This window comes from Girardinichthys multiradiatus, chromosome 3 (assembly GCF_021462225.1).
Source record: "Girardinichthys multiradiatus isolate DD_20200921_A chromosome 3, DD_fGirMul_XY1, whole genome shotgun sequence".
NCBI classification, from domain to species: Eukaryota; Metazoa; Chordata; class Actinopteri; order Cyprinodontiformes; family Goodeidae; genus Girardinichthys; species Girardinichthys multiradiatus.
The window spans coordinates 31,451,906-31,479,546 of record NC_061796.1 but is presented as its reverse complement, the minus strand read 5'-3'; the positions used below and the strand labels follow the sequence as shown (position 1 = coordinate 31,479,546).

The window sequence follows — 27,641 nt, the reverse complement described above, 5'->3', positions numbered from 1 at the left end:
TTTACCATGTCATCAACCCATGCACAAACAAAGCAGAAAACTGCTGTTTTTTCACTATGCTTTTTAAAACTGTATTTTGTCAAATCCTGCAGTGGAAATCCATACTTCATAACCCAGCTGTGTTATTGTCAATGCACATTTGTCAACAAAAACACAAATGCACTGCAGGGCTGTAATTATACTGCTCATGGAGAAACAAATGCCACAGAAAAACAGCAGAGGTCCTGCCTTAAATGCATCATTTTATTGAACAGTACAAAAGTATATTTAGAATCACTTATATCCCCTTATATCCCAATTTTTTCATTTGTACATTTGCTTCGGATAAGGCAAATTAGGAGTCCCTTGAAATAGTAAGTCATCAATTAATAATCAGCATGTTCTGTATAAATATCATTGAAATCTGGGCCGGTGCTACAGTGAGGTTTGTCCTCGAGTGTGGGAAAGGACGGTGGCAGCAGCAGCATATTTCACCCTTACCTAGAAAATATATACATTACAAAGAGGCATTTGGGGTATGATCCTTGACTCTGATTAATTACAACCTGCTGTTAGAAACACAGGAGCAGGCCGATGCACGTTCAAAAACAGCGTATGGCCTCTTTCCACACAGATCAGATTGGACTTCAGAGGGACTAGAATCACTGAATGCGATTCACTTTCACATTTGTGCATTTAAAAGTGAGGGTTGTAACTGAATTAGGGTTCCTGGACAAAGGGGTGGCACAGAGTTGGAAGAGAGATGAAAACTGACTGATATGAATCAAAAAAGGAAAGGCAGGAGACTGATGGATCTAATCCACAACCTACAAAGTGTTCATTTTCATAAAACTTCATAAAAAACAATACCTTTTTTCAATTACAAATCAAATTAAATCAGACAAAATGAACGGCAGAAACATTCATTGATTCAAGGCCATTTAGAGTTGGGTGTTAGTTGTACAGTGTGTGATTTTACAGTGCTTGTATAACCACTAGCAGCCATTTGCAGAGAAAACAAGCCCATCTTCCTTTAAGTCTTTCCCCAGAAATGTGTGAATGTTGTATTATGACATCAGGAAATATATATGGTGGCACCGTGCTTAAACCTTGTGTTCAGGCTTAGTGTTGCTGCTAAATATGAGTGCCAGACATGGGACAGGAGCCTAAAAACAGACTCAGAACCTGTGACTCATAAGTGCAATCCTGTGTTGGCAGCATGGAAAGTCTCTCACGTTCCACGAGTCAAACGCATCTTAAAATCCCCCCCAGAAAAGAAGAGAGTGATAATGATAAACAAGCAGGAATCTGCCCCAATTGGCTCACAATTACCCTGTGTGGCACAGCGGTAATTTCCTGTAAACATTTCTCACAATGTTTATAAAAACCAGCTCTCTCACTTAAAAACACAAAAATATATAGAATTTTATTTTTACATGAACATATATTCATATTTATATATTACTAAAGGCTTTTAAATAGGTTGTTATTCTGCTCCTCGAACGTCACATCTCCCTTTCAGGATCGAGGATATTCAGCCTTTACTCCGACCTGAAAGAAAAAAGGAGATGGCATTTACATGGTTTGTCTCTGGGTTCATGCAAACAGCAGATCAGAAGGTGAAAATATGCCTACATACCTTTTCCAGGGCTCAGAACCAGGTTTTAGTTTTGCTTTTTCTCGCTCTGGTCTTTCTTAGGCACCAGAGTCTTACGGAGGAATGGCAGAATTAAATAAACCATGAGGAAGAACACGTGACCACAGAAGTAGATGGAAGAATACACCTGAAAAACAAAAAAGCCAACAACGGACTGAAAAATCACATGTTGACAAGTGGTCTGGAAGTTTGAGACGACAAAAATCTTTAGTGTATTTTGATGCAAAGCCATTCAGTGATTCATAAACTAACAGAAGTATTTTAAAGTTTATTCTCTGAGACGCAGGGAGTCAGTGGAAGGACTTTAGAACTGGGTTTATGTGCCCTGCATGCGGGCAGCAGCAAGCGTTCTGGATCAGACACAGCTGTTGGATTGATGTTTTATGCAGAACCGTTTTCCACATAAACTGAAAAATACTGAAGGTTTAGCTTTCCGCTGACGTATTGAACTAACATTTAGTTGTATACCCACTGTTTCTGAGAACTGCTTCTTTCCCGTGTTGTGTGATGACCTGTGAACTGGTAGTTTAGCCCAGGACGACTGGACTAAATTCACCAGTCCTTGTGGATTTCTTGATTTTGTCTCAGAAACAGGATGTTTGATGTCACCCCAAAGGTTTTCTATTGAAACAAGGTTGAGGGACTGGGCTGGCAGCTCCATAACATTAACTTTGCTTACTGGTTTGTTTTCAGATAACAATCCAACAATAAACACACAACCAAAATTCCCCGGTTGTTGACCACATTTACATCTTACAAGGTAATTCTCCGACATCATACTCTGTGTGAGCTTTCAGATCATGAAGCTGGGATTAAAGAACAAAAGGGCTGAGGTTTACATATTGCAACGTTTACCTGGATAAGGCGTGTGGGATTTCCCTAAACAGGCTAAGTTGTTGAGTGTTATCCTCAGCATGTTATTATCTGCATCAGGTTCAACATATTTTATTTCTCAGATCAAACGGACTGTGGAGGATGATTCAATGTAAGCGGTAGAAAATTACTGACTGACTGACTATGAGGCTTGTTTTGCAGCCCCATTTAACCTCCTCCAGTTCATAGCGGTTATGGGTTTGTGACTTTGTCCCAAGGTGGGTGTAATGTTGGTGGGTTGACTTCAACCCCCTATTCCCTTTAGGACCTTTCAGTCGAACAAACAGATGATCTAAATGGGGTTTCTGTCACGGGCGTTTCCCCTTCAACATAAAGCAACAAGCACTCTTCAAGCATTTTGATGTATTCAAACTGATCCCTGACCCCTGGTAATGGACCCGACACCACAATACAACCAACCTCAGTCACCACGCCTCACAGTGAACTCTGGCTTGAATTCAGTGTTTGGGGCTTGTCTGTGACCAAAACGAAAAAAATCAGTCCATTAAAGCCGGCCAGTCAGTGTGTTATCTGACAAAACGTAACTTCTTCGGTACATTGCGTTTCTAGCACTGGGTCTTGTTTGGGGAAGGCGTCTAACTGTTACAACACTCACAGGTAACTGTAGACCTCCTTAAGTCACCTTGCAGCTGATCGTTGAGCTCTTGCAATTCTGTCCATTGAATTGGTAGCTTTTGGTTTCCCTCCACATCGTCTGGTTTTGGCATCACAGATACTTTAGCTGATATGGTTTCCCCTCTCCAAATCAACTTTTTAACTCTTAACTTTGAATCAAAATACACTGTTCTTCAGCACAATGTCTGGAATAAACTCCTCTACTCAGATGTTGAGAGGAAAGCTTCATAACTAGCATGCTGCTTTAATAAGGGCCAACTGTTTGACTCCAGTTTTTTCCCCTCACTGACTGAACTTCACATTTCTATTATTTTGAACACGTCCCTTTAATAAATTATTCAATAACACAGAACCGGCAGCATGCATGTTGTTACTGCTGGGTCGGTTGTTTTGCTATTATTCTACTATATTTCATTAATTTGATCAATAGAAATATGATTTCTACCTAAATTGGTGAGTAACCTGTTAGTGATGTTGGTCTGCTATCAATTTGAACACAGTTGTGCATCCCATACAGTATTTATAGCTCTCAAAGAGAAATTTGAATTAGCCACAATTCTGATCTGTGCATCTTTCCTCAACATACATTTTATCAGGACTAAATAATTTCTCTTTTGGTATAAACTTGACCTTTGCTTCCTATATTTAAGCTTTTCTTCTTGTTTCTGCATGTCCATTTTTTATAGAGAAATAAGGCTCTCTAGAATAAATGGACAACACAGCTTTGTAAAGCAGCATCTTTCTGTTTAATAAAACACTTCATTAGCTCAGCGGAGGTTCTGACTCAAAAGCGTGCTAGGTCCTTTGCCACAAAGAGTTTAGCTAACCTGATGCAACAAAACAGTAAGACGTGGCAGACAAAAGCTGAGCTCAGTCTAATTAATTTGTTTCAAGCAGATTACACAAAGATTTACTGTGAAAGCCTCCAACAGTACAGCAAACCACAGGGTAGTCTAATGGCAAAATTTTAAACTTGAAAACTAATGACCAAATGCTTCACAAATTCATTTGCTTTTAGACTGGTTGTATAGGCGTATGAATATTTTTGGAGAAAAGAGAGAGAAAAAAAAAGACAGAAATGTCTGGGCATCCAACCAACCATCATAAAAGAGGAGAAAATATTTCATAGGAAAATCCCGCTGCAGCCTGCACACTAGAAATTCACTAAAATGGGACCCTGGGCTATATTTTAACATTGTATTAGGAGCAAATTCCTCCCAAGCCAAGCGCTTTGTGCTCTTATTTACAGTACACCACTGGAGTTTAAAGATCTGCTTTGCATTTGATACTGAAAGCACTACCTGAGCTGAATGGAAAATAGAAGCGGAGTAAAAATCCTCAAACAGATTTATCTGCTGAGTAGTGTGGCCTCAGGAGATGTGTCTTACCTTGAGCCATTTGTCATAGGTGAAAAGGCAGAATGGCACCAGAGGATACCCCATGAAGAGCCAGTGGATAAACTGCTGAATTACGTAAATGAGAGGGTAGAGGTGGCTGTTGGCCAGTTTTGTCAGTAGGGGACTGTCCCGCACTAGAGCTTGGGCCTGTTTACACAAACACACACATACATAATACATGAATGGTAGTCAAAACACAACAAAAATATATATAGAGGGCACATCTTGAGCCAAGATTTAAAATAACCAGCAGAGTCAGAAGTGGGGTGCAGCAACAGTGTGCTTTTTATTAACAAGATACAATAGATGTTAGACATAAACTGCTGTGTTTAATGCATAAAAAGAAGAAAATTGTTTCTGACAAGTAAAATACTAAGGCACCTGCTAAATTACAGTGACGTTCAAAGGTCTTCAGTCTTTTTTGCCTTATGCTACTATTCCACACAGACCATGAATGATTTCATTTTTGACAGGGGAAAAGAGACATTTGGGCAGTTTCAGTGTGTACGGTGGCCCTGAATGGTCAAAGTAATGCTTCAGGAATCACTGAGTGAGTTAAGAACACATAGGGATGCCTACGAATCATTTAGGAATCAATTACTATACCTAAGAATGATCCATGAGTTTGTTAGGAATAAACTGAGTTTTTTGGGGATTTGGGAGTTCGGCACCAAAATGTTTAACAGCTCAAACCTTTGCCACAAATTCCAGATCACTAAAGCATTGCAAGAAATGACAAATAAAATATGAATCAGATACGAAGTTAGGAATTTATTACGATTCACCTAAGAATCCTAAAATCTTGACATTCTTGGCAAGTCATGTTTTTCGTGGTCTATGTGGAATAAGGGCCTATGGTACCCCAGTCCCTAAATCTGACCAATGAATCAGACAGAAAGGCTCCTAAAACCGGGGAAACACTGTGTCTATACATAACATACAACAAGCAGCTAGTCACAAGTAGAAATCATTCTTATTTGTTTATTGAAGAAATATATAAAAAGCCAAAAGCACCTAACAGTATTTTAGCAGCAAAGCACTATAAACTGAAAACATGGCAAACAGCAGAATGATGAATCTCTCAGGTTCAGTCTCAGGGGTCAGCTGGACTTTTCCCCTAATTTATTAAAGATGTGACTTTTGGAAACTGTTCACCTGCTGCTCCAGTCAAATGTTTGCATAAAGTCATTCTGACAACTACTAATTATCTTCTATTGATGCGCTGGAACTCTTCCTCTTAGGGCGGAATAATGATACTTGCCCTGATGCAAGCTGTTGGTATAGCGGTTGCTAAATATATGACCGCTCTTCTTCGTAGAACTGGTAGAGTTCATTTAAATTGGTTGGTTTCAAAGCACAAACCTGGCTTTTAAACAGAGTCCAGAACTTTTCAATTGGGTTGAAGTCATAACCATTCCAGTAGCCTGATGTTGGTCCCCTTAATCCTTTTCGAAACCGTATTAGAGTTCTGCTTTGGATTGTTCTCCTGTTGGATGCTAAATTGTTTTCAAGTTTCAACTAATAAAAATATATATTAAAAAAATCTGTTTCAGTAAACTAAACAATTTAAATGAGCTTGACCAAGACAACTTTTCAAATATTCAGCCAGAATTACGCCAGATCCTGCTGAAGGCTGCAAAAAGCATGAAGCAGAGGTGCAACTTGCTAATGCAGTTTTAACCAGATATGCTGGGTATACATGTATGGTTCATGATTGAGTGTGTATCTGTTACTTTGAATATGTTTAGATTAGAGAACATCACCAAATTTAAACGTGTGCACCTTGTTTTTCAATTTCTTTATAGTTGTTTGCTGTATGACCAATTCAACCTGGAACAACAATGGTTTAAAGAAATAATTTAAAGGCCATAATAAAGAGTTTCAGGTCTATAATGAGGCTATTTAAACTTCTGACCAGCAAAGCGGTGTACTTTTTGTTGTTTTTCAGGTCTCTTTTTTTTGTCTTCCACTTGTCCTGTTTCCTCATGTTAAAGCACACACTACACAATATGTTGTCACGTCAAGGTGTGGTACAGAAAATGACAAAAAAAACAAACAAACCTGAAAACCTGAAGAACTACGGATCAGGACTAATTTGAAATATTACCAAAAAACGTGAAAAAAATGGAAGAAGAGCATAGAGAAATTAGGAGTAGCTAAAACCTTTATTTTAAAAATTTGATAATTAATGGTATCTCATAATTCTGCTGTGTAAAAAACATACCTGCCGCTCTACAGTAATGATGAAGAACTCCATGGAGAAACACAGGATGTATCCAGAGTGAAGACCGTGCCAAATGGTTAAAAAGAACAGCGTGGCCACATGAGACAAGGTCTTGTTTCCCAGAAACTTCAGCCGCTTAAACACATGTCTGAAAAGAGGGAAAAGCCAAAGTCATGAAACATCTATTTGTGCACAAATATGAACAAAACAGTCAGAAACACTTCAGCTGCAAGTCGTTGTTGCATAGCAACTGAGTTCATTAGTACATTTGAACTTTACATTTTCTATGAAAGTATCCAGTGTTGCTTTATAAAAGATTTCAAGTTCACACATTGTGTTTCTATATCAGAGCTTCCCCGCAGACAAAGCACTGATGACAGGCTTCTAGATTAGCTGCTGGGCGAGGGCCTGACAAATAAGTACAAGAAACTTTAGAGCAACCATTTAAAAGACTCAGATATGCCTCAGTATGATTCAGACCCACTGCTTGTTAGATGGCTAACAATCTCCCCGAGAAACTTTCAGAGCTTCAGGTTGGTTTCAGATCAGTCCTTCATCTTTCCAAACCAGAGATTTGAGCGCAACACAATGACATCTTGGGACTAAATAAGAAATCTGCGCAGATGGATGTTACTTAGCTAACTAAAGTAACATTTGTGGTCAGATTTACAGGAAAACATGACCACTCAAACAGCAGGCTTATTTCATCAAGTGTTTTTTTTTGCAACACTAGCCTTTATTTTTCCATTTTTCCAACAGTAGGCAGACAGGAAATAAGGGGAGAGAGAGGGGGAAGACATTCGGCACGGGTCCCGGGACTCGAACACGGGACGGCCGCTTCAAGAACTGTAGCCTCTATACGTGGGTCGCACACTTAACCCCTACACCACCACTGGTTGGCCACCCAAATATTATCAGTGGCTCCCATCTGACCAGCCCTTCTTACATCTTCTGGAGGCGCCCCTGTTCAAAATTTGATTTGGCCATAAGCTCTTACATACTTTTATACATTTCTCTCAGTTTTTTTATTTCTAAATGAAACTAAGGAGAAATTTGTAACATTCCTCAAACTGATAAAAGCTGATAAGAAACTGGATCTAGTTTCCGCCCATCATTCTCTCTACTTTGCCAGGATTTTATGCCAACATAAACCAACATCGACATTGTCTTTGCTTTAGAAAGTACCAGTTCACACCGACAACCCAATTCTTAATGATCAGAAATAATGAATAAATAAAAATATACACTGATTGTTTGAATGCTTACCTTTATCTTGAAGTTTATTGCCTTTGCATAAGTAAATAGTTCATCATAGCAGTGAATGTCATTAATTCTAGGCTTTCCATTATGCTTTTCAGCCGTTTATTTTCTCAAGGTGGAATGATGATACAACACAGAACTTCGATTCTTTTTGAAATAAAATGTAGGTGCACAAGATTGAATTCATTGGAGATTATCTCTAATCCAAAGAGGGGTCAAAATAGAACATAATGAGACTGAATACAGACAGACTTTAATTAAATTGCTATTTAATTAAAGGTCCCTGAGCAAGTTGCAGAGAAACCACACATTCTTGTAGCCGTCAACAGTAATATAATTCAATATAATTGCCCCTGGCACTTATTAATAGATGTTCATAGCCAAACCAAACCTATTGTTGCTTTACAAAAAACTTGGACACAGCTGATTCTTAACAGGAAAACGATCCAAAACAAACATCAAAACTGGTTTGGGTTTGAGCGAAGCAGGCAGACATTACGGTTCTGGATTGGTCCGATCTCAATCCTGTTAAAAAAATGTGTAAAATTGTAGCCATTGTAGTTCATGATACGAAATCATAACTCCACCATTTCTGATAAGAAAAGTGGTCAAAACCTAAAGCTTAAAATATGCCAGGAAGCTGCCAACTGCTACAGAAAGTGAGGCTTTTCTGCATTGGATATGGGGCAAATAAACCAAATATTATTTAGGTGCATGTATATATTTTATCCTATATGTATAACCTATGTGAAGTAAAAAAAAAATAAAGAAAAATTCACAGTAAGTTCCAATTTGCACACCCAGTTAGTTTTTAAAATTCACAGCAGGTGAATTTTGTATAATCACTCCATACAGAATAAAAGAACAGTTCAAATACCTCATTAACAGAGAAAAATTAATATAACATTGATGCAAATCAACAGTGCATGTAAATCTTTGACTGGTGCTGAAGACGTTAGCTTTAAATATTATATAGCACTCCAACACAAAGCCATTCAATCTAAACTCAGCTTCTATTGAGGTGCTGGGAGCAGAACAGCAAAAGTGGTGCAGATGAGACTATTATTAGGCATTTGTAGGTTAATTAATTAGATCATTCATGTGCCAAGTATGTTCTGCTTTCACTAAAGGCAGATTATCAGCTACATTTCAACCCCCTTAATATAAAAATTTTTATTTCAGAGCCAACCGCCCTCCTTCCTCGGCTTTCTGCATCGTAAGCAGTTTGAAGAGTGGAAAATGAAAGAGTAAGCAAAAGTTGTTACAGCATCCGGTGGAAATGGGCCGTGTAATAAACTATATGCTCGATAAATAAATTGCTTTGTTTGCTGAGTTCTTCATTGAACTGGGTCAGGCGGTGAAGGGATTTAATGAGTACAACTTCAGCTGGAAAACTCAATGATTCCTTTTGAATTAGATGCCTACTTCCTTCTTGTGACTATTCTATGAAGTGTGGACCTTGATCGTATGCTAGTTCTCTGTTGTGAAGAAAAGCCATGAATGGATAACTCATTGAACTGGTTTTTCACTGCTTCACTGATAGCTCATTAATTTTTAACTTTTAGGACACCGCTTTGACTTCACCCTAGGGAAGTCACATTCAACACTGACCTTGCAGCCCAAGCATTGGTGTTGATGTTAAAAGAAGCAATGGTTCCCCCAAAAAGGGGCGTGGTCTCAAAGAGCCAAACCCTCATATTGGCACAGGCATCCCATTGATGTTTCCCATCCACTACTCCATTGTACCCAAGACCAGCCAATATACAAACACCCTCCTGTGACAAAAAAAACAAAACACAAAACCACAATATTTTTCATGCAAGATCATTAAAACAAAACAATAGAACCTTTTTAAAAATATGCATGTATATATTTTGTTTTTCAATAGATTTAAAAAGCTTTAGAGATCATACTTTCTCAAACTAGTCTAATTATAGTTCTTCAAAACACTGGCTGGATGGATGAATAGACTGATACTTGGATGCCAGTAATAAAAACGCAGAGCTGATGCGGTGTGTGAAGTAAAAGAAGGACATCATGGTAACGATGTGCATCATTTTTACAGACCTGGAATAAAATGTGCCCTAATTGGAACAGCATATTATATAAGATTCACTGAAAATTGAGGGACAAGAATTAGTCTGGAAATGAAAAAGAAATATGGGAAAATAAAAATTCATCTATCATACCTCCATCCCTGCAAAAGACTTGAAACTAATTCCAGACCTTTAAGGAACTTGCAGAAACCTTATTATATAAATGTTTCATCTTCAGTAAAAGACAACAACACACCTATAAACCACGACAGGCCATCTCCAGTATTTTACTATGAAAAGATTCTCACCAAACACACTGCAACAATGCGTCCTGCGGAGGTCTGCTTTAGTTTCCCTCTTCCCACAATACAAGTCTTTTAAAGATAATCTACAGAAGTTTTTAAAACTTTAGTGTTAGTTCACGTTTTTCTTTCATAACTAGTCTCCTCCTTGGCCTCTGCTCTATGGATCTTAGTATGCAGGATATAGTTTGAGCTCTGCAGATTGCTCCAGGTTATCCTGTAGCTCTTCACTATTTTTTTTAAAAAGCTACTCCAACCTCCACCACATCATCACCTCCTCGAGGCATCTTCACAGTGTAACCTCCCTCTCAATATGATCTCTTATAGGATTTTCATATCTTTCGCAGTTACCATGAGGTGTCCGTGATTATAGATTAGTGCTCCTTCCTCACATAAAAATGTAAATGCTTTTATTTTTAATATTAAAAAAGAGCAAATTTACAACAAATGTCGAACCGAACTAAAGCTGGTAGAAGTTGAGATAACAAAAAGATGACTTACCGCTATAACCCAACAGCTGACGTATTTATACAACATAACTTTGCCCCAAAGCAGAATAAAAACACAGCGATACCAGAATGGCTGAGCCTACAGAAATTGAAATCATTTTAGAAAGTTTCAATAAAAAAACAAAGTCAGAAATGTTTTCTCTTGTATATCAATTAAAACTGCATATCACGGCTCATGTTCTCACCTCGTACTCATCTGTCAAAAAGTAGTTGTCTGGATAAGAAGGACTAAATATTGCATATATCGCCAGGCAGAGAAAGCCCAGAGCAAACCTCTTCAAAGCTGGAATAACACTGAAACAGAAATTAAGAGAGAAAGGGGAAAGAGAAAGGTTACCTGAAGGACTGTGTCACTGGGAGGCTGCTTTGTCTTTTTAACCGGAGATTTAATTAAGATAGTCTCTCTGCTCATTTTTCTCTATATCACTCATGATTTTCCTCACACGTACCTGTTGGGAGGCTTTCCGGGGCAGTCGGTGAGCTCCCTCGCCACCAGACTCTGGTAGCTGCGCAGCGTAAACTGGGGACCCACCAGGAACCCTCCGTAAAAGTAGGAAAACCCGAAGACCTCGAGCAGTGTGGGCACTGATGCCAGAGCGCCCTTCTTCTGCTCTGGGTTCAGCTTTGATTGGGTTTAAAAGAAATAGAAGCAAGGAAATAAAAGTAAAAAAGAATAGCAGAAATGAATTAAAAAGATAAGACATACAAAAGTAAAATAAACAGATAAAAACAACTGCAGGCTTAACAAGACAAGGCCATCCACCTAAACTACCAGGCCGGACATGGAGAGCGTTAAGAAGCAGCCAAAAGGTCCATGGCAAATCTGGGGAAGCTGCAAAGCTTAGGTGGAAAAAATTGTCAACAGGACAACTATTATTCCTGTAATCTATAAATCTGGCCTTTATGGAAGAATGGCAAAAAAAAGGGCTACGGTTGAATGAAAGCCACAAGAAATCCTGTTTAAACTTTGTCACAAGCCATGTAGGGGCACATCAAGGTGCTCAACATTACATTTTTGGCTAACACTGTGAAGGGGAAACGTAACACTGCACATCACCCTGTAAACACCATCTCTATGGTGAAACATGGTAGTGGCGAAACTTGATTAGAGGCTGCAAAAAACATCCAGCAGGAAAGCGATTATAGACATACACCCAGAGCTAGAATAGAGGGTTTAGACTGAAGAATATTCATGTTATCCTCAACCAGTGAAGGTCAAGACCTAAATCTGTGGCAAGACTTGAAAACTGATGCACACAGATGCTCCCATTCCAATCTGACTGAATTTGAGGTATTTAGCAAAGAGTAACGGGCAAATATTTCAGTCTCTAAATGTGCAAAGCTGCCTAAAGTGAAGTCAGGCACAAATAACTGCAGATAATTGTGACTGAAGTTGTACGATAAAAAAACAAAACAATTTGTGCTTTATCACATGTACTGAAATGTACAATTAGAAGGGAAAGTGTTGTGGTTTGATCAGAGTAAAGGGTCAGGCCGGCTCCTCTCTACACAAAGGCCCTTTTGTTTTCCTGGCCTGGATTGCAGTCCGTCCTGTTTTTAGTTGTTTTGAAGATGAACCGTTTGAGCAGATCAGTAGTAAAATCTGTCACTGGCTGTCCCAGATAGGGTCTCATTTAGGGGTGAACGATTCCAGGAAAATATTGAATTGAGACGCTGTTGCTGAAAATTGCGATAATGATATTGATTTTGATGAATCTTCATTTTCAAGATGCTTTTCTTTAATTACCATAAACCATGTCCCCCTGCCTCCAATTGTCTGTTACTATTGCTGAATAAGTGTCTGGAGAAGATTTAAAAAAAGGTCTTCACATACTCTCCAGCACATCTACTTGTTTACATTTATTAATTTGCAAAGTTTTCAAAAGGTATATTTTTTAAAGAGAGCCGCACAATCTATCCAAGTGAGCGATAGCACAACTGCGAAGGACTGCTGGGATGCAATGTTTGGTAGGATAATATATTTTAAGTGCCATGTATACAAATTATAAACAACAATAATATATCTAGGCTTTTTGGATTAGCTTTCACTGCCCTCTGCACCTACACTAGATATATATTTCAGTGGATTAGATGCTAAAGCTCATAAAAAGGTGTTGGCCACAATGTGATAGAGGAAAACAAAGAAAGGAGCGATAAAAGGAGTCAATGCAATATTCAGCAACATAATCGCAATTACATGCCTACCTTTTTATTAAAAAAGTATCTTATATGAAACCTAGTTTTAGATATATGAGTATTAAAGATTATCATTATAACACATACATATGGGCCTGCAGATGCACAAGTTTAACTATATGATATGCTTCATATGTTAGACAAACCTCAACCCAACCAGAAAGAAAAACAGGAAACTGTGAAGGACAAGAGCAAACAGAGAGCGACACAAAAAAACCCCTAAGATGAATAATATAATGACCAACTATAACTAACTCACTGGTTCTTTGCCACCATCGTAGAAATCAAACGCCAAACCTGCGAATCAGAACAAGCAGATGCTGTCAGCAACTAGTTAATCTAAGCTCGTCATAGTTGGGTTCACTCAAAAGGCAGAAGAACATCTGCATCGAGACAATATTAAATCAAATGAGAAAATGAAGTTACTGCATTAATTTACCGCGCTGTGATCTACTCACCAATAAGTTTAAGAGTGAGGACACAATGAGGCATCGTCCACTTGATGTCATACTCCTCTGTTGCTGTATAGTAATACCCTGACAGCAGGTACAGCTGCAGGAAGACAAAAGAAAACAAGCCACAGTCAGCATCTGTAAAGTCTAAGGCAAGGAGTCTACAGCTCCTGTCCAGGGCCGGTGTCTTACAACTTTTAGATGTGTCCCTGGTCTGACACACCAAAAGCTTACTTGCACATCGGATTCAAGTTCTAGAGAACCCTGCTGGTGTGCTAATTATCTGAATCGTGTGTGCTTAAGCAGGGGCACGTCTATAAACTGCAGGAGATCGGCTCTCGAGCACCCGAGTTTTAAGGTTTTATATTTTACCACAAAATTAAAGGGGAAAAAACGTGGTCATTAACAGCTTCTAAAATGTGATAACTGCCAAAGATGAAGGACAAGACATGAACCTCCTGTAGCCATGGGCCAGTTGATGGTATCAAGATATTTCAAAGCTTTAAAACGCCACGGTTCAAAAACCTCTACAATTTTTAATCATGCATTCCGTTGGTTTGAACTTCTTTTAATGAGAAGTTAGAGAAAGAGCCAGAGATTGACTGGAGATTTCTCCAGCTGTGTAAAGCACACAGTAATGCAACGCTGTCCCTCCCCCACCCGTTGCAGCATTCTACGCGTCAGCTGGCTTAAAGAAGGTTCGTAAACATCCTAGTTGCTTAAAAGAAAGATACATTTTTGGGAAATATTTGAAGCTGCAGTGGACAAGCTATATGAGGCGGGTCCGTTACGCTTTTAAATGGCTTGGGTTGCTTTCTGGGTGTAAATGACAACCAAGGTTTTAAAAAGAAACGGTTTCAGACCTGCTAAACTTGCTCGGAATAGCAGTCCTACTGTTCATAAAGTCCTTTTAAGGAGAAGCCAGAGAAAGTGCATAAGGTAGAGTAATGCAGAACTGCTCTTCCCCCACCTGTTGCTGAGCATCGTCAATCAGCTGAATCAAAGACGACTAACAGCTTTCCTTGCTTGTAGTATATTATCATACATGGAGTGGACTCATTTAATTGATATTATACAAAGTGTGTAAATATTTGAGTTTTTATTATCTCCTTAAATTCTTTATGAAGTGCATTTTAATAGTCAAATTATGTTTTTAAATCCTGCAAAAGCAGTGAAGAGTTTAAATTTTACCTGCCGCATTTGGTTTAATTTTGTTATGTTATATCTTTATTGCTCAGGTTGTATTCAGCTCACTTTAAAGAGCAACTGAAGACAAGATAATTATTACTATACTAATTCATAACATCAGAAGGGGCAAAGTTGCTTACAACCATCCCTGTATACTATTCATACTATCTGTTGTCGTGACAAAATCTGTCTAAATTATGAACAATTGTGTGAAAATAAATCCTAACCGTTTTGGCCTCCTTAGCAATACTTCAGTTATTCTAACTCTGGAGAGCAAATTATCATTTTGAACCAGTTTCTTATTATTTTTATATCCTAAAGATAACTGTCTGCTTAGTATTTCCATAATACCACTACGGAAAAAAGGGGCAGCACTTTGATTTTACGATTTTTGCTTTTGCGGGTAACCAATCATCTGAATAAAAAACTTAAAGCCATACCAGACTGAAAAGGAAGCAATTTTGATGGTATAGTATATTGCAGTATGCCACAAAGAAAAGTCAAAATGCAAATACCTCACAGTCTACTTTTAGAAACATGTCGCCTGAATCTGGTGCTTGGAAAACAATTCAAGTAATCAGGCCACATGAAAATGAGACGGAAGCAAGCACTCACCATTTGAAATGTAAAACTGCTCAGGACGGCTGTTACCGTCCTCCCCATGAGCCTCAGCATCAGAAACTGGACGAAGACGCATGTTGCGGAGTGATACAGCTGGGAGCCTGGGAGGGAGATGGACAGAAGGGGGGGATAGGGGATGAAGGTGAGTGCAGTTGAGTGTGACCTGTTGGACTGAAAACGTCAACAGCGTTTTCCTCATTTCGGTATCGGCTGACACAGAGAAAGGCAAAGACACAAACAGAACATGAAAGTTTTTAAAAGGAGAAAGATAGAAGCTACAGACCTGCTGTAAAATCCAAGTGGAGCCACAAAAGAAACAAAAGACAGAAATGTTTAATAATTAGAATTAGAATTAAGTCTAGCATAGTTCTTGACCACAATGAGGCCCAGTTGTTCACATTATTATCACTGCAGACGTTTTACCGGTCTAATCTTAGGTGAAGCCACAAAACAATAGACAAATAATGTTCCACCCTGCTTCAGTTCTTGGGTTTTACATATCAGAACATGATGAAAATGATCTGGTTTTTAATGGGTTGTAAAATTATTTGAATCAAATCTCAAGGGGAGAAACTCCTCACAACGGATTCCACACTGTCTGTCATTCCTTAAAGTCATTATTCACTAAACAAAGATGAACTTGTGAAGCTGTGTGTTAAAAACTAAGTACATCCCATTATTCAGAACCAACTTCAACAGTAACCACATAAAGTACTCGTTTTCTCTATGACTTTCTTAACCTCCTATATTCTAGTGGCAGATTTCTGGCTTGCTCTTCTTCGCAGCTTCGCTTTAACTCTTTGGGGTTTGTAAACATTTGCTTCTGCACACCTCTAGTAAAGTTCCACCTAAGCATCTCAATCAGGCTGAGGTCTTGACTTTAACTATACCATTGCACGTCTTAATTCTTTTCAATCGATTACCCCATTTCTTCCAATTCCAACAGACGGCCTCACATTTGGCTCTGACATGTGCTGGACTGCAAGGTGCACAGGTCCTACGGCAATAAAACAAGTCCAAATCACCAGCGCACCACTACCGTGCTTAAAGGCTGTTATGATGAGCTTGTGCTGATAACATTTGGGTTTTGTCAGACATGACACCTAACATTCCCATTTGGACACCTCTACCTTGGTCTCATCTGTCTAATCGGTATTGTTCCATAACTCTTGTGATTCATTAGGACCGGATAACCAAACCCACACTTCCATGCCCTTTTTTGTGGGTGTGTGAATGATTGAGTGGGTGTGTTATCCCGTTGTAACCCTTCCAAACAAGTTATACCTGTTCAGACTTTTTCTGATTTGACTGTTGGGAAAACTTTTGAGCTTTTTAAATTTCCTCTAAGCTTCACACAATCTGAGCTTGAGGCGAATTTTCTGGAATAACCACACCTGGGAAAACCGGTTAACTGTTCTAAATATTGGACTTCAACTTGTTTAGAAACGGGTTTATAGACATTCCTAGACTGGTGGACAATAACAATAGCTTCAATAAGGTCATTGTTCTTGTCTTTCCACCCTGGCATTGTGTTAAAATACACCTTTATGATCCAGACCAGAAAAATGCCAAAACCCCGGCTTTTATAAAAAAAGAAAAAGGTCACACTAGGTCAAGATAAGTTACCAGGTTGATACTTTCCCATTTAAATTATATGTGAAAGGCTGGGGTGTACTTATTTTACACACAGCTTTTCCATTTTGATTTAATTTTGATTAGAAAAAAAATGAAAAGTCTGTGTTTTGACACATTTGAGGTTAGATAAATAATAATTTACATAATAATAATAAGTAACTTTAGAACACAGTAAAGACCAGATCTTAAGTCCATACTGAAACGGGCGACGTTTCTTACCCTAGTAATTTACTAATTAATCAAACCAACAGCTTTAAAAATAGACAAACGTTTGGGTAATTGTCTATTATAGTTAGAATTACTATTATTTTCATTTATCGAGACAATAATTGGTAGTATTGTCTAGATATTTCTACCAAGATTAATCCTATCAGTTTAAAGAAATGTGTGTTTAAACCACATTCTTCAACCATTCTTGAAGTGCCAAATTTGTACGAATACTTCTTTTTGTTGCTGTTTTACTGAACTAACTCAGTGAAAAAGTCAAAGCCCTGTTCCCCTGTTTTTAAATGGTGGCACTCCAGAGACCTGCTTTGTCCTGAGGTGGTACATGTTATAAAACATTTGAGCGCCTCTGGTCTATATTTCAAGAAGGAACACTTCCAGGAACAAGTCCAGCATTTAAATATATTCAAGTAATTAGTATTACGATTTGATTGTTATCCATTACATATAAAAAGTATTTTTATATATAATAGATTTTAAATTAGAGCTGCAGAAGTCAAAAAAGGACAAAAGAAATGCAGAAGTTAGAGACCAACTGTTCTGTTTATCTACTTCAGATCTAAACTAAACAGAATTAAAGTTTTGATTAATTATGTTGGCTTTTTTTCAGAGAACTGAATGAATTATTTACAGTATTTTACCTGTACTGTACACAAAGGCAACATGTCTGAGCCAACATTCATTTAGATGCACATTCCTTGTGGTCAAACTTGCCGGCAAAGCCAAAGAGACTCAAACGGAGTTTCTTAGAAATGACTAAACAGAAGTTGATGATTCATCCACACGCAAAACACTGAGACCGGTCTGTAGATCTACAGATAATGTCAGGCTTCACATTTTGTCTCAGACCGGTGACAGTTACATGTTTCTATCAAGTCTCTGAAAAATAAGCTAAGATGTTTAAACAGACTTATCCAGCAGAAGCAGCGACAGCCTCGCACATATGTTGCAGTTAATGCCTGTAAACCTCGAGCGGAAGTAGCTGATGAATTCACGTCTCTACTGTGAAGTGAAGTCAGGTTGGATGACGTGTTGAATTCACTGAGTTGGGTCTTGGTTTTTGGCTGCTTTTAACAGAAAAACCTTTGACTGTAAAATCTGTGATCTAAATAGCAACCCTTTAACTTAAACCTGTCACCAGCCGGTAAATATAAACACTTATAATTCCACATACTGCACAATGAAATAGCTGAGATTTGTCTCTAGACCTGCTGTTGACCTTTTCATTGTGCTTTCATTCAACATGAATCATTTATTGTCATAAAAATGCATACACTTAAAAAATATTTAGTTTAATATGACTGCATTTAATAAAAACAAAATATTTGCTGAACTTCAGAGTTCTAAATGATTTAATTGTTTAAAATTATTTTGTCGTTGTAAGTTTTAATGAAGATTATTTTTAAATAATCTTTAATAGGCTTCATAGGACAACCTCACATTGTGGATCCAAAAAAAGGAAATTGTTAGAAGTTGATGTCAGAAATTTGTGTTTTTAAATCTGCAGGATGAAATCGGTTCTCTTTTTTGAAAATCTTTACTGATATTTTTAAACTTTTATACCTTTTAGAAAAGGTTCATATTGACCATATAAAAGGTTTATAGTAGTTTAGGAGGAAGGTGCAAAAATTTAATATAATGAAATAACTACTGAACATCCACTTAATTGAATATTAGCCGTTTCATTTATTTTGAGCATGTTTGATTTTTGCTTCTCAAAGTGTCAGAATTTGCTGTTTTTGCTCGTTTTTTTTTTCTATCTGAAAGTTAATTTAACATCTTTCTCCAAAAGTCCTACAGCCTGCTGATGATGACTAACTTCATTGGCATGTTTTGAGACATAAAGCCTTTTGAACGATAAGTTCTGAACAGCTAAAATTTACGAAATAATTTCAAGACTTTCTTATTTCCTTCAAGTATGATTCAGAAACCGAAGCAGAGGAAAGGAGAGAGGGGGTAGCAAGTTAAAAAGGGCGTCATTATTCTACAATTCAAGATTAAAAAATGTTGGGATAAAATGATTACTAGACATCAGATGAAAGGAAAACATTTTGTTGAGTCCAGATGTATAAAAAGCCTTAAGATAAGTTACCTTTCAATTGCATATTCTCACACTGAACATTTTAGAAGAAAACAAAATCAAACCTTTAATTTAAGTACATTTATTTAGTAGTTAAGAACTTAAGAAATAATTGTTTTTAACCAAATCTTACGTATCCTTGCTGTAAATTTATTATTTTTGCCAAAAGAATATCACTTAATCTACCTATGGCCTTATTTTTATAAGGGCCACCTGGGTTTATTTTGATTTTTAAGGCTGTAAACATAAAAAAAATGTCCAATGAGTGAATGCTTCAAACTATCTTACCAAGACAATGTCCACTTTCAGAATCCGGCAGTTATTCAGTGTTAAGGTGTGTTTTGACTGTGTGCAATTGCAATTGAAGGAGAAAACAAACAATCCCCCTAAACAAACATTCAGTTTGTGCTGATGGAGTGTTACTAAGAGGGTTAGTAACTCATAACATCTAACCAGGTACAGAGACAGAGATCTTGCATAGTCTCTTGATAGCATTCAGAGTCCTCGGTCCTCTCTTCAGCTCACCCCAAAGATTTTCTATATGGTTTAGGCCTGGGAACTGAAATGTTTCTGTGTTAATTCAACTTATACAGGTCCTTCTCAAAATATTTGCATATTGTGATAAAGTTCATTATTTTCCATATTGTAATGATGAAAATTTAACATTCATATATTTTAGATTCATTGCACACTAACTGAAATATTTCAGGTCTTTTATTGTCTTAATACGGATGATTGTGGCATACAGCTCATGAAAACCCAAAATTCCTATCTCACAAAATTAGCATATTTCATCCGACCAATAAAAGAAAAGTGTTTTTAATACAAAAAACGTCAACCTTCAAATAATCATGTACAGTTATGCACTCAATACTTGGTCGGGAATCCTTTTGCAGAAATGACTGCTTCAATGCGGCGTGGCATGGAGGCAATCAGCCTGTGGCACTGCTGAGGTCTTATGGAGGCCCAGGATGCTTCGATAGCGGCCTTTAGCTCATCCAGAGTGTTGGGTCTTGAGTCTCTCAACGTTCTCTTCACAATATCCCACAGATTCTCTATGGGGTTCAGGTCAGGAGAGTTGGCAGGCCAATTGAGCACAGTGATACCATGGTCAGTAAACCATTTACCAGTGGTTTTGGCACTGTGAGCAGGTGCCAGGTCGTGCTGAAAAATGAAATCTTCATCTCCATAAAGCTTTTCAGCAGATGGAAGCATGAAGTGCTCCAAAATCTCCTGATAGCTAGCTGCATTGACCCTGCCCTTGATAAAACACAGTGGACCAACACCAGCAGCTGACACGGCACCCCAGACCATCACTGACTGTGGGTACTTGACACTGGACTTCTGGCATTTTGGCATTTCCTTCTCCCCAGTCTTCCTCCAGACTCTGGCACCTTGATTTCCGAATGACATGCAGAATTTGCTTTCATCCGAAAAAAGTACTTTGGACCACTGAGCAACAGTCCAGTGCTGCTTCTCTGTAGCCCAGGTCAGGCGCTTCTGCCGCTGTTTCTGGTTCAAAAGTGGCTTGACCTGGGGAATGCGGCACCTGTAGCCCATTTCCTGCACACGCCTGTGCACGGTGGCTCTGGATGTTTCTACTCCAGACTCAGTCCACTTCTTCCGCAGGTCCCCCAAGGTCTGGAATCGGCCCTTCTCCACAATCTTCCTCAGGGTCCGGTCACCTCTTCTCGTTGTGCAGCGTTTTCTGCCACACTTTTTCCTTCCCACAGACTTCCCACTGAGGTGCCTTGATACAGCACTCTGGGAACAGCCTATTCGTTCAGAAATGTCTTTCTGTGTCTTACCCTCTTGCTTGAGGGTGTCAATAGTGGCCTTCTGGACAGCAGTCAGGTCGGCAGTCTTACCCATGATTGGGGTTTTGAGTGATGAACCAGGCTGGGAGTTTTAAAGGCCTCAGGAATCTTTTGCAGGTGTTTAGAGTTAACTCGTTGATTCAGATGATTAGGTTCATAGCTCGTTTAGAGACCCTTTTAATGATATGCTAATTTTGTGAGATAGGAATTTTGGGTTTTCATGAGCTGTATGCCAAAATCATCCGTATTAAGACAATAAAAGACCTGAAATATTTCAGTTAGTGTGCAATGAATCTAAAATATATGAATGTTAAATTTTCATCATGACATTATGGAAAATAATGAACTTTATCACAATATGCTAATATTTTGAGAAGGACCTGTATTTAGGACCTTCTGAAAGACCCAGTGCTGATTCACTTTTAGGTGTTTGACAGAGTCCACCAGATTTTTATTTTATTTTTATTTAAAATGTCCTGGAATTTAAAAAAGCTCATGATGCCACATACATTAACAAGGTTCCCAGAAAAACAGGCCCACAGCATCACAAGTCCTCCACCATACTTACAAGTGGGCATGAGGTCGTTTTCCCACATACTGATCTTTTGTTTTGTGCCAAACAAACCTGGAGCGTTTGTTGCTAAAGGGCACATAGTTCCAGATAAAGTTTACCAAACACCAGATGTTTCCATTTGTAAAGGCATGACTTCCAAACAACCAGTCTCTAGATAACACCAAATAGTTATTATAGTGGACGTGCTGACCCCAAGATGTCACTCTTTGTTGCAGCTCTCCAACAGTGAGCTTTGTAGATAGTCTTACTTGTCCTGCTTACTGTGCGTGGTGGGACCATAAACCCGGGTCCTCGTCCAGCATTGTGGCCAGTGGTTAAAAGAACGTATTAATAACTGCATCCCTGGTGATTTTGCTAAAAACTCTTATTTCTTAACATGATTATTTTCCCTACTGAACAAATGTACAGAAACTAAAGGCTGCATGCTTCTGCTTGTTGCATATTGTTACCAGGGATGCGATCTAATTTGTCCACATTTGTAGATGCAAATAAACAATTTATACCATGAAAATATTTTCTGCAATTACACATATTCATCTCACCAAAGTTAAACGCTGCTAGCGACAATCCAGAACAAATGTGGAACAAGTGGATGACTGTGGCGGGCTGGTAGAAGAGGAACCACCGGTAAACCAGGGCGAAGACATACCCTGCGGGAAAAAGAGTGACAAGAAAAATATGTTAGTGTGGCCACAGTGCGCGTCTTCACATCAGCCAAGAGAGCCACAGTTTCCTCCTGATATCAACAGCAGTGACCTTGTGGTGAAGCGAGTTGCATGTACCCACAATGAGGCCCCTGACAATCACTGGTGAGAATGTGTTGCATGTTGATGCATGGCAGAGAGAAAGATTAACACTGTGATCAGTGTAAAGTTTATTTTTCACAAAACATGGACTAGTTGAAGCTATGTAAACTCAATCAGGGAATGTGGTCTGGCTTTATACTGAGGGCGCAATCAAATTCACTCACATTTATCAGAGAATAAATTCATCTGATTGGATTGAGCACAATCTAAAATCTGCAGGATAAACAAACGTGCATAAAGTAGAATGAGTGTGAGAGAAAACTCTAAGTCAGAATGTCAAGATTTACATATTATAAAATATTACAAATATTACATAGAAGCAATCCCTTATGAGTTGCAATTATGATTATGATTCAATAAATTGTTGACCTCTTTATAAAAGATAACAACATTACTTTTCAAATGATGAATGTACCTATCTAGCGAAAAAAACCTATCCAACCTGTCTGACAACATGAAGTAGGCTAAAAGATCTCAAGAAAGCAAAACAAAGCTTCAGCTTCGAAGATATTTCTAAGCAAACCACACTGAGAGCCATTATTCAGAAATGGAGAGAAAAACAGTGGTGAACCAGGAATGGTCAGCCTTCCAACCAGGATCCAAGAGAGCATTACTGACTCATCCAGGAGGTTCCAAAATAACCCAGAACAACATATAAAGCACTACAGGCCTCACTTGTCTCTGTTTTCATGATTCAACAATAACTAAGAGACTGGGCAAAATGGTACCCAAGGGACAACTTCCAAACCAAAAAACCTTGTTGAGCAAAAAAGCACAAAGGCACATCTGACACTTGCAAAGAAAGCATCTAGATTATCCCCAAACAACCCCACTGCTTTGTTTCTTTAAGGCATGGACAACGAGCGGTAAGTGATGAAACCATGAATTCTGCTCTTTCTGAGATAATTCAGAGAATGTCCTGACATCAGTTCATTACCTTAAGGCCAAGCCCACTTAGGCTATGTAGCAAGACAATGCTCCAATGCAGAAAGCCCACCATTGACTGCCTCAAAATAAAAAGGAACGTTTTAGAGCGGTCTAGTCAAAGTCTGTACTTAAATCCGACTGGGTCGCTGTGGCAGGACCTTACACAGACCGTTTTGGCTCAAAAACCCGTCAGTGTGACCAAATTAGAAGACTTCAGCAAAGAGTGGGCCACAATTCCTCCACAGCAAAAGACTCATTGCCAGTTATAACAAACACATGCAAGTAGCTGTTACCAATAATCATTTTCCATTGATAAATGAAGTCATCATTGCAAAACTACATCTTGTTATTTTTGTTTCTTATTAAAATTGGCTTGTTGATCTGAAACATTTGTGTGTCAAAAAAGCAACAAAACAAAAAAACAGAAGAAATCTGCAGGCTCCTGCAAAAAAAAAAAAAAAAGAGAAGCTCCTGCAAATTCATGCAAGTAGTGCTAGGCAGTTACTATACGACGGCTGTATTACGCAAAAAACCTTAAGCAACAGGCAGCATGTACATGCAAGAGGATGACTCAAGAGATTAACACAACCGAAGTCTCATCTGAATGGCCACGTTCAGACTATATAGTAATACTGGCAGGAGTCCAGAGGAAATCAGACATGTCCATGTGCTGGAGCAAAGTTCAGAGTCCAGCCCACAGAGGTGCAAACATTTGTAACACATTTTGGAAAAGTTACTCTGTGTCATGCTGCATTCACAAACCTGGACCGCTTCCCAACTCAATATGCTGGAGGTGGTCTCTGGGTTTGTATAACCCATCGACATGCCCTGCTTTGAATGCACAAAAATAGCCTTACTAGTACATCAACACAGCCGCAATATCCAAATCAGGACTGCCTGTTATACCTATAATAAACCTGCAGGTCTGAGGGTAAAGCCAAGGGTTTTAAAGTGTGCTTTAAAAGGAATCAGAATGAGTGGTTTACCTGTCCTAGCATTTAAATTACCAATAACCACCTAAGAGTTTGTCTTATTATGCATGTTTCAGTATTTATTCACAAATTTCATGGTTCTTTTACTGCAGTGCATAATAAAATATAATAAACATCTGATTTGTTTTTAACCTGAACAGCAATGGTTTGTTCTCTAGTTGGAATATTTCAAGTTCCCAGTCAGAAATACAACAATAATGCCTGGAATTGAAATTCCAAGGTCACCAACCAGCTCCCACTTAAGACTCCAATATGACCGCCACACAGAAAACATAGTACAGGTTTAGGCATGTATTAGCACTTCTGGCACACAGTACTACATAGTATCTGTTCGTGAACATATTACTTTAGTGTGTTGATGCCTAAAATAGAGAGAAATTTGCTGTTTTCCACTTTCAACGCTGATAGTAGTTAACGCAGTATTATTTAGCTAATCTTACTGGATTTTTTTTACTGTTTTGTTTTCTTACAGAAATGCAACTAGATTGCGCTCAACTCAGGTGCAACTTTATTCCCAGATCCAGGCACTGACTTCCAGGACAAATAAAACGTGGCATTAGTCCGCTTCGTCCTCACTACAAGGGGTTTTAGCCTTACCCACTGACTGATTAGTAAGGGTAACAGTTAAAAACAATTCAAAATAAGCAAGCAGAATTTATGTTGCTACATACAACTATATGGGATAAAAAATATTATATAATAACGTCAATTTTTTAATTTCAATAAATAATTTACTTATTTAGCAAATGAAACCCCAAATTCACTTTCTCATAAAAGTACAATGTCATATGCTGGCTGCTATTTCCAAGCACGTTTATGGAAAGTTAAGTGGAGGGAAAAAGCGCGGAAAGAAAAGGTGCACCAGCAACAGGGGCAACCACTGCCTTAAGAGGAATGTGATGCAAGAATGTGGAGGAGATTCAACATCTGGTGGTGCTGGTGCACTGCCTTTGTCAAGTCCAAAGTCAGGGCAGGTCAGAGCCCATCCTGCCCAAAGTACAAATGTCTGGTTTAATGACCATGATATTACAGTGTTCGTTCTGTCATAAAATTGCGCCGACCTAAATCCCATAGAGAATTTACGCTGTATTGTCAAGAGGAAGACCACCATTAAAGCGAGCTGGGCTTCTTTAACACCTCAGCAGAGCCCCAGGCTGATTGGCACAATGCCACACTTTACTGATGCAGTAATTCATGCAAAAGGAGCCCAGACCAAGTATTGAGTCCTGCACATACTTTCCAGTAGGGTGGCATTCCTGTATTAAAACCTTTATTAGTTGATTTTAAGTAATTCTGACATTTTCTGAAAAACCTACTGTTGGGTTTTCCTTAACTGTATACCACTAAACACTTGGAAAAACGCAACTCTATGATTTACTGTTATACAATGACTTATGATATTCTAATTTATTAAGATGCACCAGTATGTAACAATTTCAAGCTGTTTTTTCAATGGGTTTTAGTTGAATTGTGGCACTTTTTGACCTCCACTGCTCTCAAACTGGGAAATGGGTGCATTTTGGTAGCCAGTAATACACATGTTCTCCCTCCCCCAACATTACACCTTCACAACCGAACCCCAAGCCCTACAGATCATTTTCACCAAATGGATTTACCTAACTCCACAGCCACATCGTTACCTTTAGTTGTGATATTTTGTAGGAAAACACTTGAATGTTTTAGTCCTAGCCTCCTAGATATTAAGCTTATATAACGAGGACGGGTGTTTTCGTTTTTAAATAATATCACTGATTCAGTCACAGACACATATAAAGGCTGGTTTGAGTCTGGCTGAGTTACCTGACACTAACAGTTACACAGAAGACGGGCAGCAGTCAGAGCCTGTCACCCAGACCGCCGTCAGCTCTCTCAGCTAACCCTCCAAATCAAGCCAAACTCACCTATTAAAACCGATAAAATGAGGCGAACCGCTGGCTCCGGCGAACCTAAAGACTCCGATAGTTTCTCCAGCAAGGGAGCCGCCATCTTTCTTGTGGGCGGGATCCTATCTTCAGCGACGAGTCAGTGAACTTTGGAGGGTACGCTTTTTTTAACAGCTCAACTCCATATGGACGCTTTAAAGGCTTGGCCTCCTCCAACTGTCAGGTCATCTCCTCCTACAGGTCCACCTCTAATGTCGTTATCAACTATATCAACCTTTTCTTTCTGAATCCTATTTCTTAAAATTTCTGTTACGAGTCATCCAAATGCAGGCAGTTGGCGTGCCTGATGGTGAAGGAAGCGAAAAAGAAAAACGTTCATTGAAACCAGACGAGAGAATATTGTCCCAAGTCTGCCCCCATGTGGCCAGAAGAGGGAACAACATATATCGACACTCGATACCTTGTTAGAAAACATGTATAAAGCTCCTTCATTCCGATTATTGATATGATTTCTAACTAGAATGTATTATCCAAAAAAATCTTATCCAAAGAAATGTGGAAAAATATATATTTTAAGTGAAAAGAATCCAACCCCCCACCATCATACTCCACTCCCACCAGAGTGTGAATATTACCGGCTGGATGGTGATTGGTTGTTGGGATAGCATGAGAAAGAGGAGGGACCCTTCACCCATATCAACAAAATGTTACTCGAGTTCATATTTGGTTTGTATAAGGTTCAAATAGATATCTGTCCTAATTGTTGTCACTTCCACGTAACAATTAGGAGTAGGTTTTCCGTGTCAAACAAGGACAAATGTTTGCATACACCTGATAAAAAAGACATAAACTTCTTTTTCCTCATTGTCTGATATTAAATCTTTTCAGGTCAGTTAGCATTGCCAAAAATGTCCTGTTTACTAACTGCAAGGGTAATAAGAAATCAAGATTTAGGATTTTTTTTTTTGTCATATTCAGAAGTTTATGTACATTTGTTTAGTATTTCTCCAAATCACTTTTTAGATTCTATTACTTTGGCCAAAAGTTTTGGATGTCCTTTGACAAGCTTCTCATAATAGTTTGCTGAAATTTTGGCCTATTCCTTCTGACAGAACTGGTATAACTGAGTCAAACACTGCTTTCTGGCTCTGCCCACAATTGTCTTTATGGGGTTGAGATCAGAGCCTTGTGATAGTCACTCCTCCTTCACATTGACTTTGTTTTCCTTAAGACACTTTCTAACTGACTGGCTGTTTCTTTGAGCATTTAAAAGAGTCACAGTTGGGATTGTGTTCTCAGGCTTTGAAACTTTACCTTTTTCCTCCAAATGTAATGATGCTCATTAATTCATCAGATTACAGAGCGTGTCAGC

The 27,641-nt window shown here is 38.6% G+C and overlaps 1 protein-coding gene across 2 annotated transcripts; it reads right to left on the bottom strand.

Annotated features, from left to right (window-relative positions):
• Positions 1–222: 222 nt before the first annotated feature.
• Positions 223–26,641, bottom strand: lpcat3 (lysophosphatidylcholine acyltransferase 3). Of its 2 annotated transcripts, none has more exons than XM_047360608.1 (13): positions 26,288–26,641; positions 22,204–22,311; positions 15,325–15,434; positions 13,528–13,621; positions 13,329–13,366; positions 11,323–11,495; positions 11,059–11,167; positions 10,866–10,952; positions 9,638–9,801; positions 6,767–6,914; positions 4,534–4,689; positions 1,619–1,763; positions 223–1,530 (listed from the first exon to the last, which is right to left on the bottom strand). In XM_047360608.1, the coding sequence occupies exons 1-12, from the start codon at positions 26,370–26,372 to the stop codon at positions 1,644–1,646; spliced, it is 1,392 nt and encodes a 463-aa protein (XP_047216564.1). In that variant the 5' UTR covers positions 26,373–26,641; the 3' UTR covers positions 223–1,530; positions 1,619–1,643. The 2 variants fall into 2 exon arrangements, with proteins under 2 accessions (XP_047216564.1, XP_047216565.1); XM_047360609.1 differs by having other exon boundaries at positions 15,325–15,431; positions 26,288–26,639.
• Between the last annotated feature and the right edge of the window lie 1,000 nt (positions 26,642–27,641).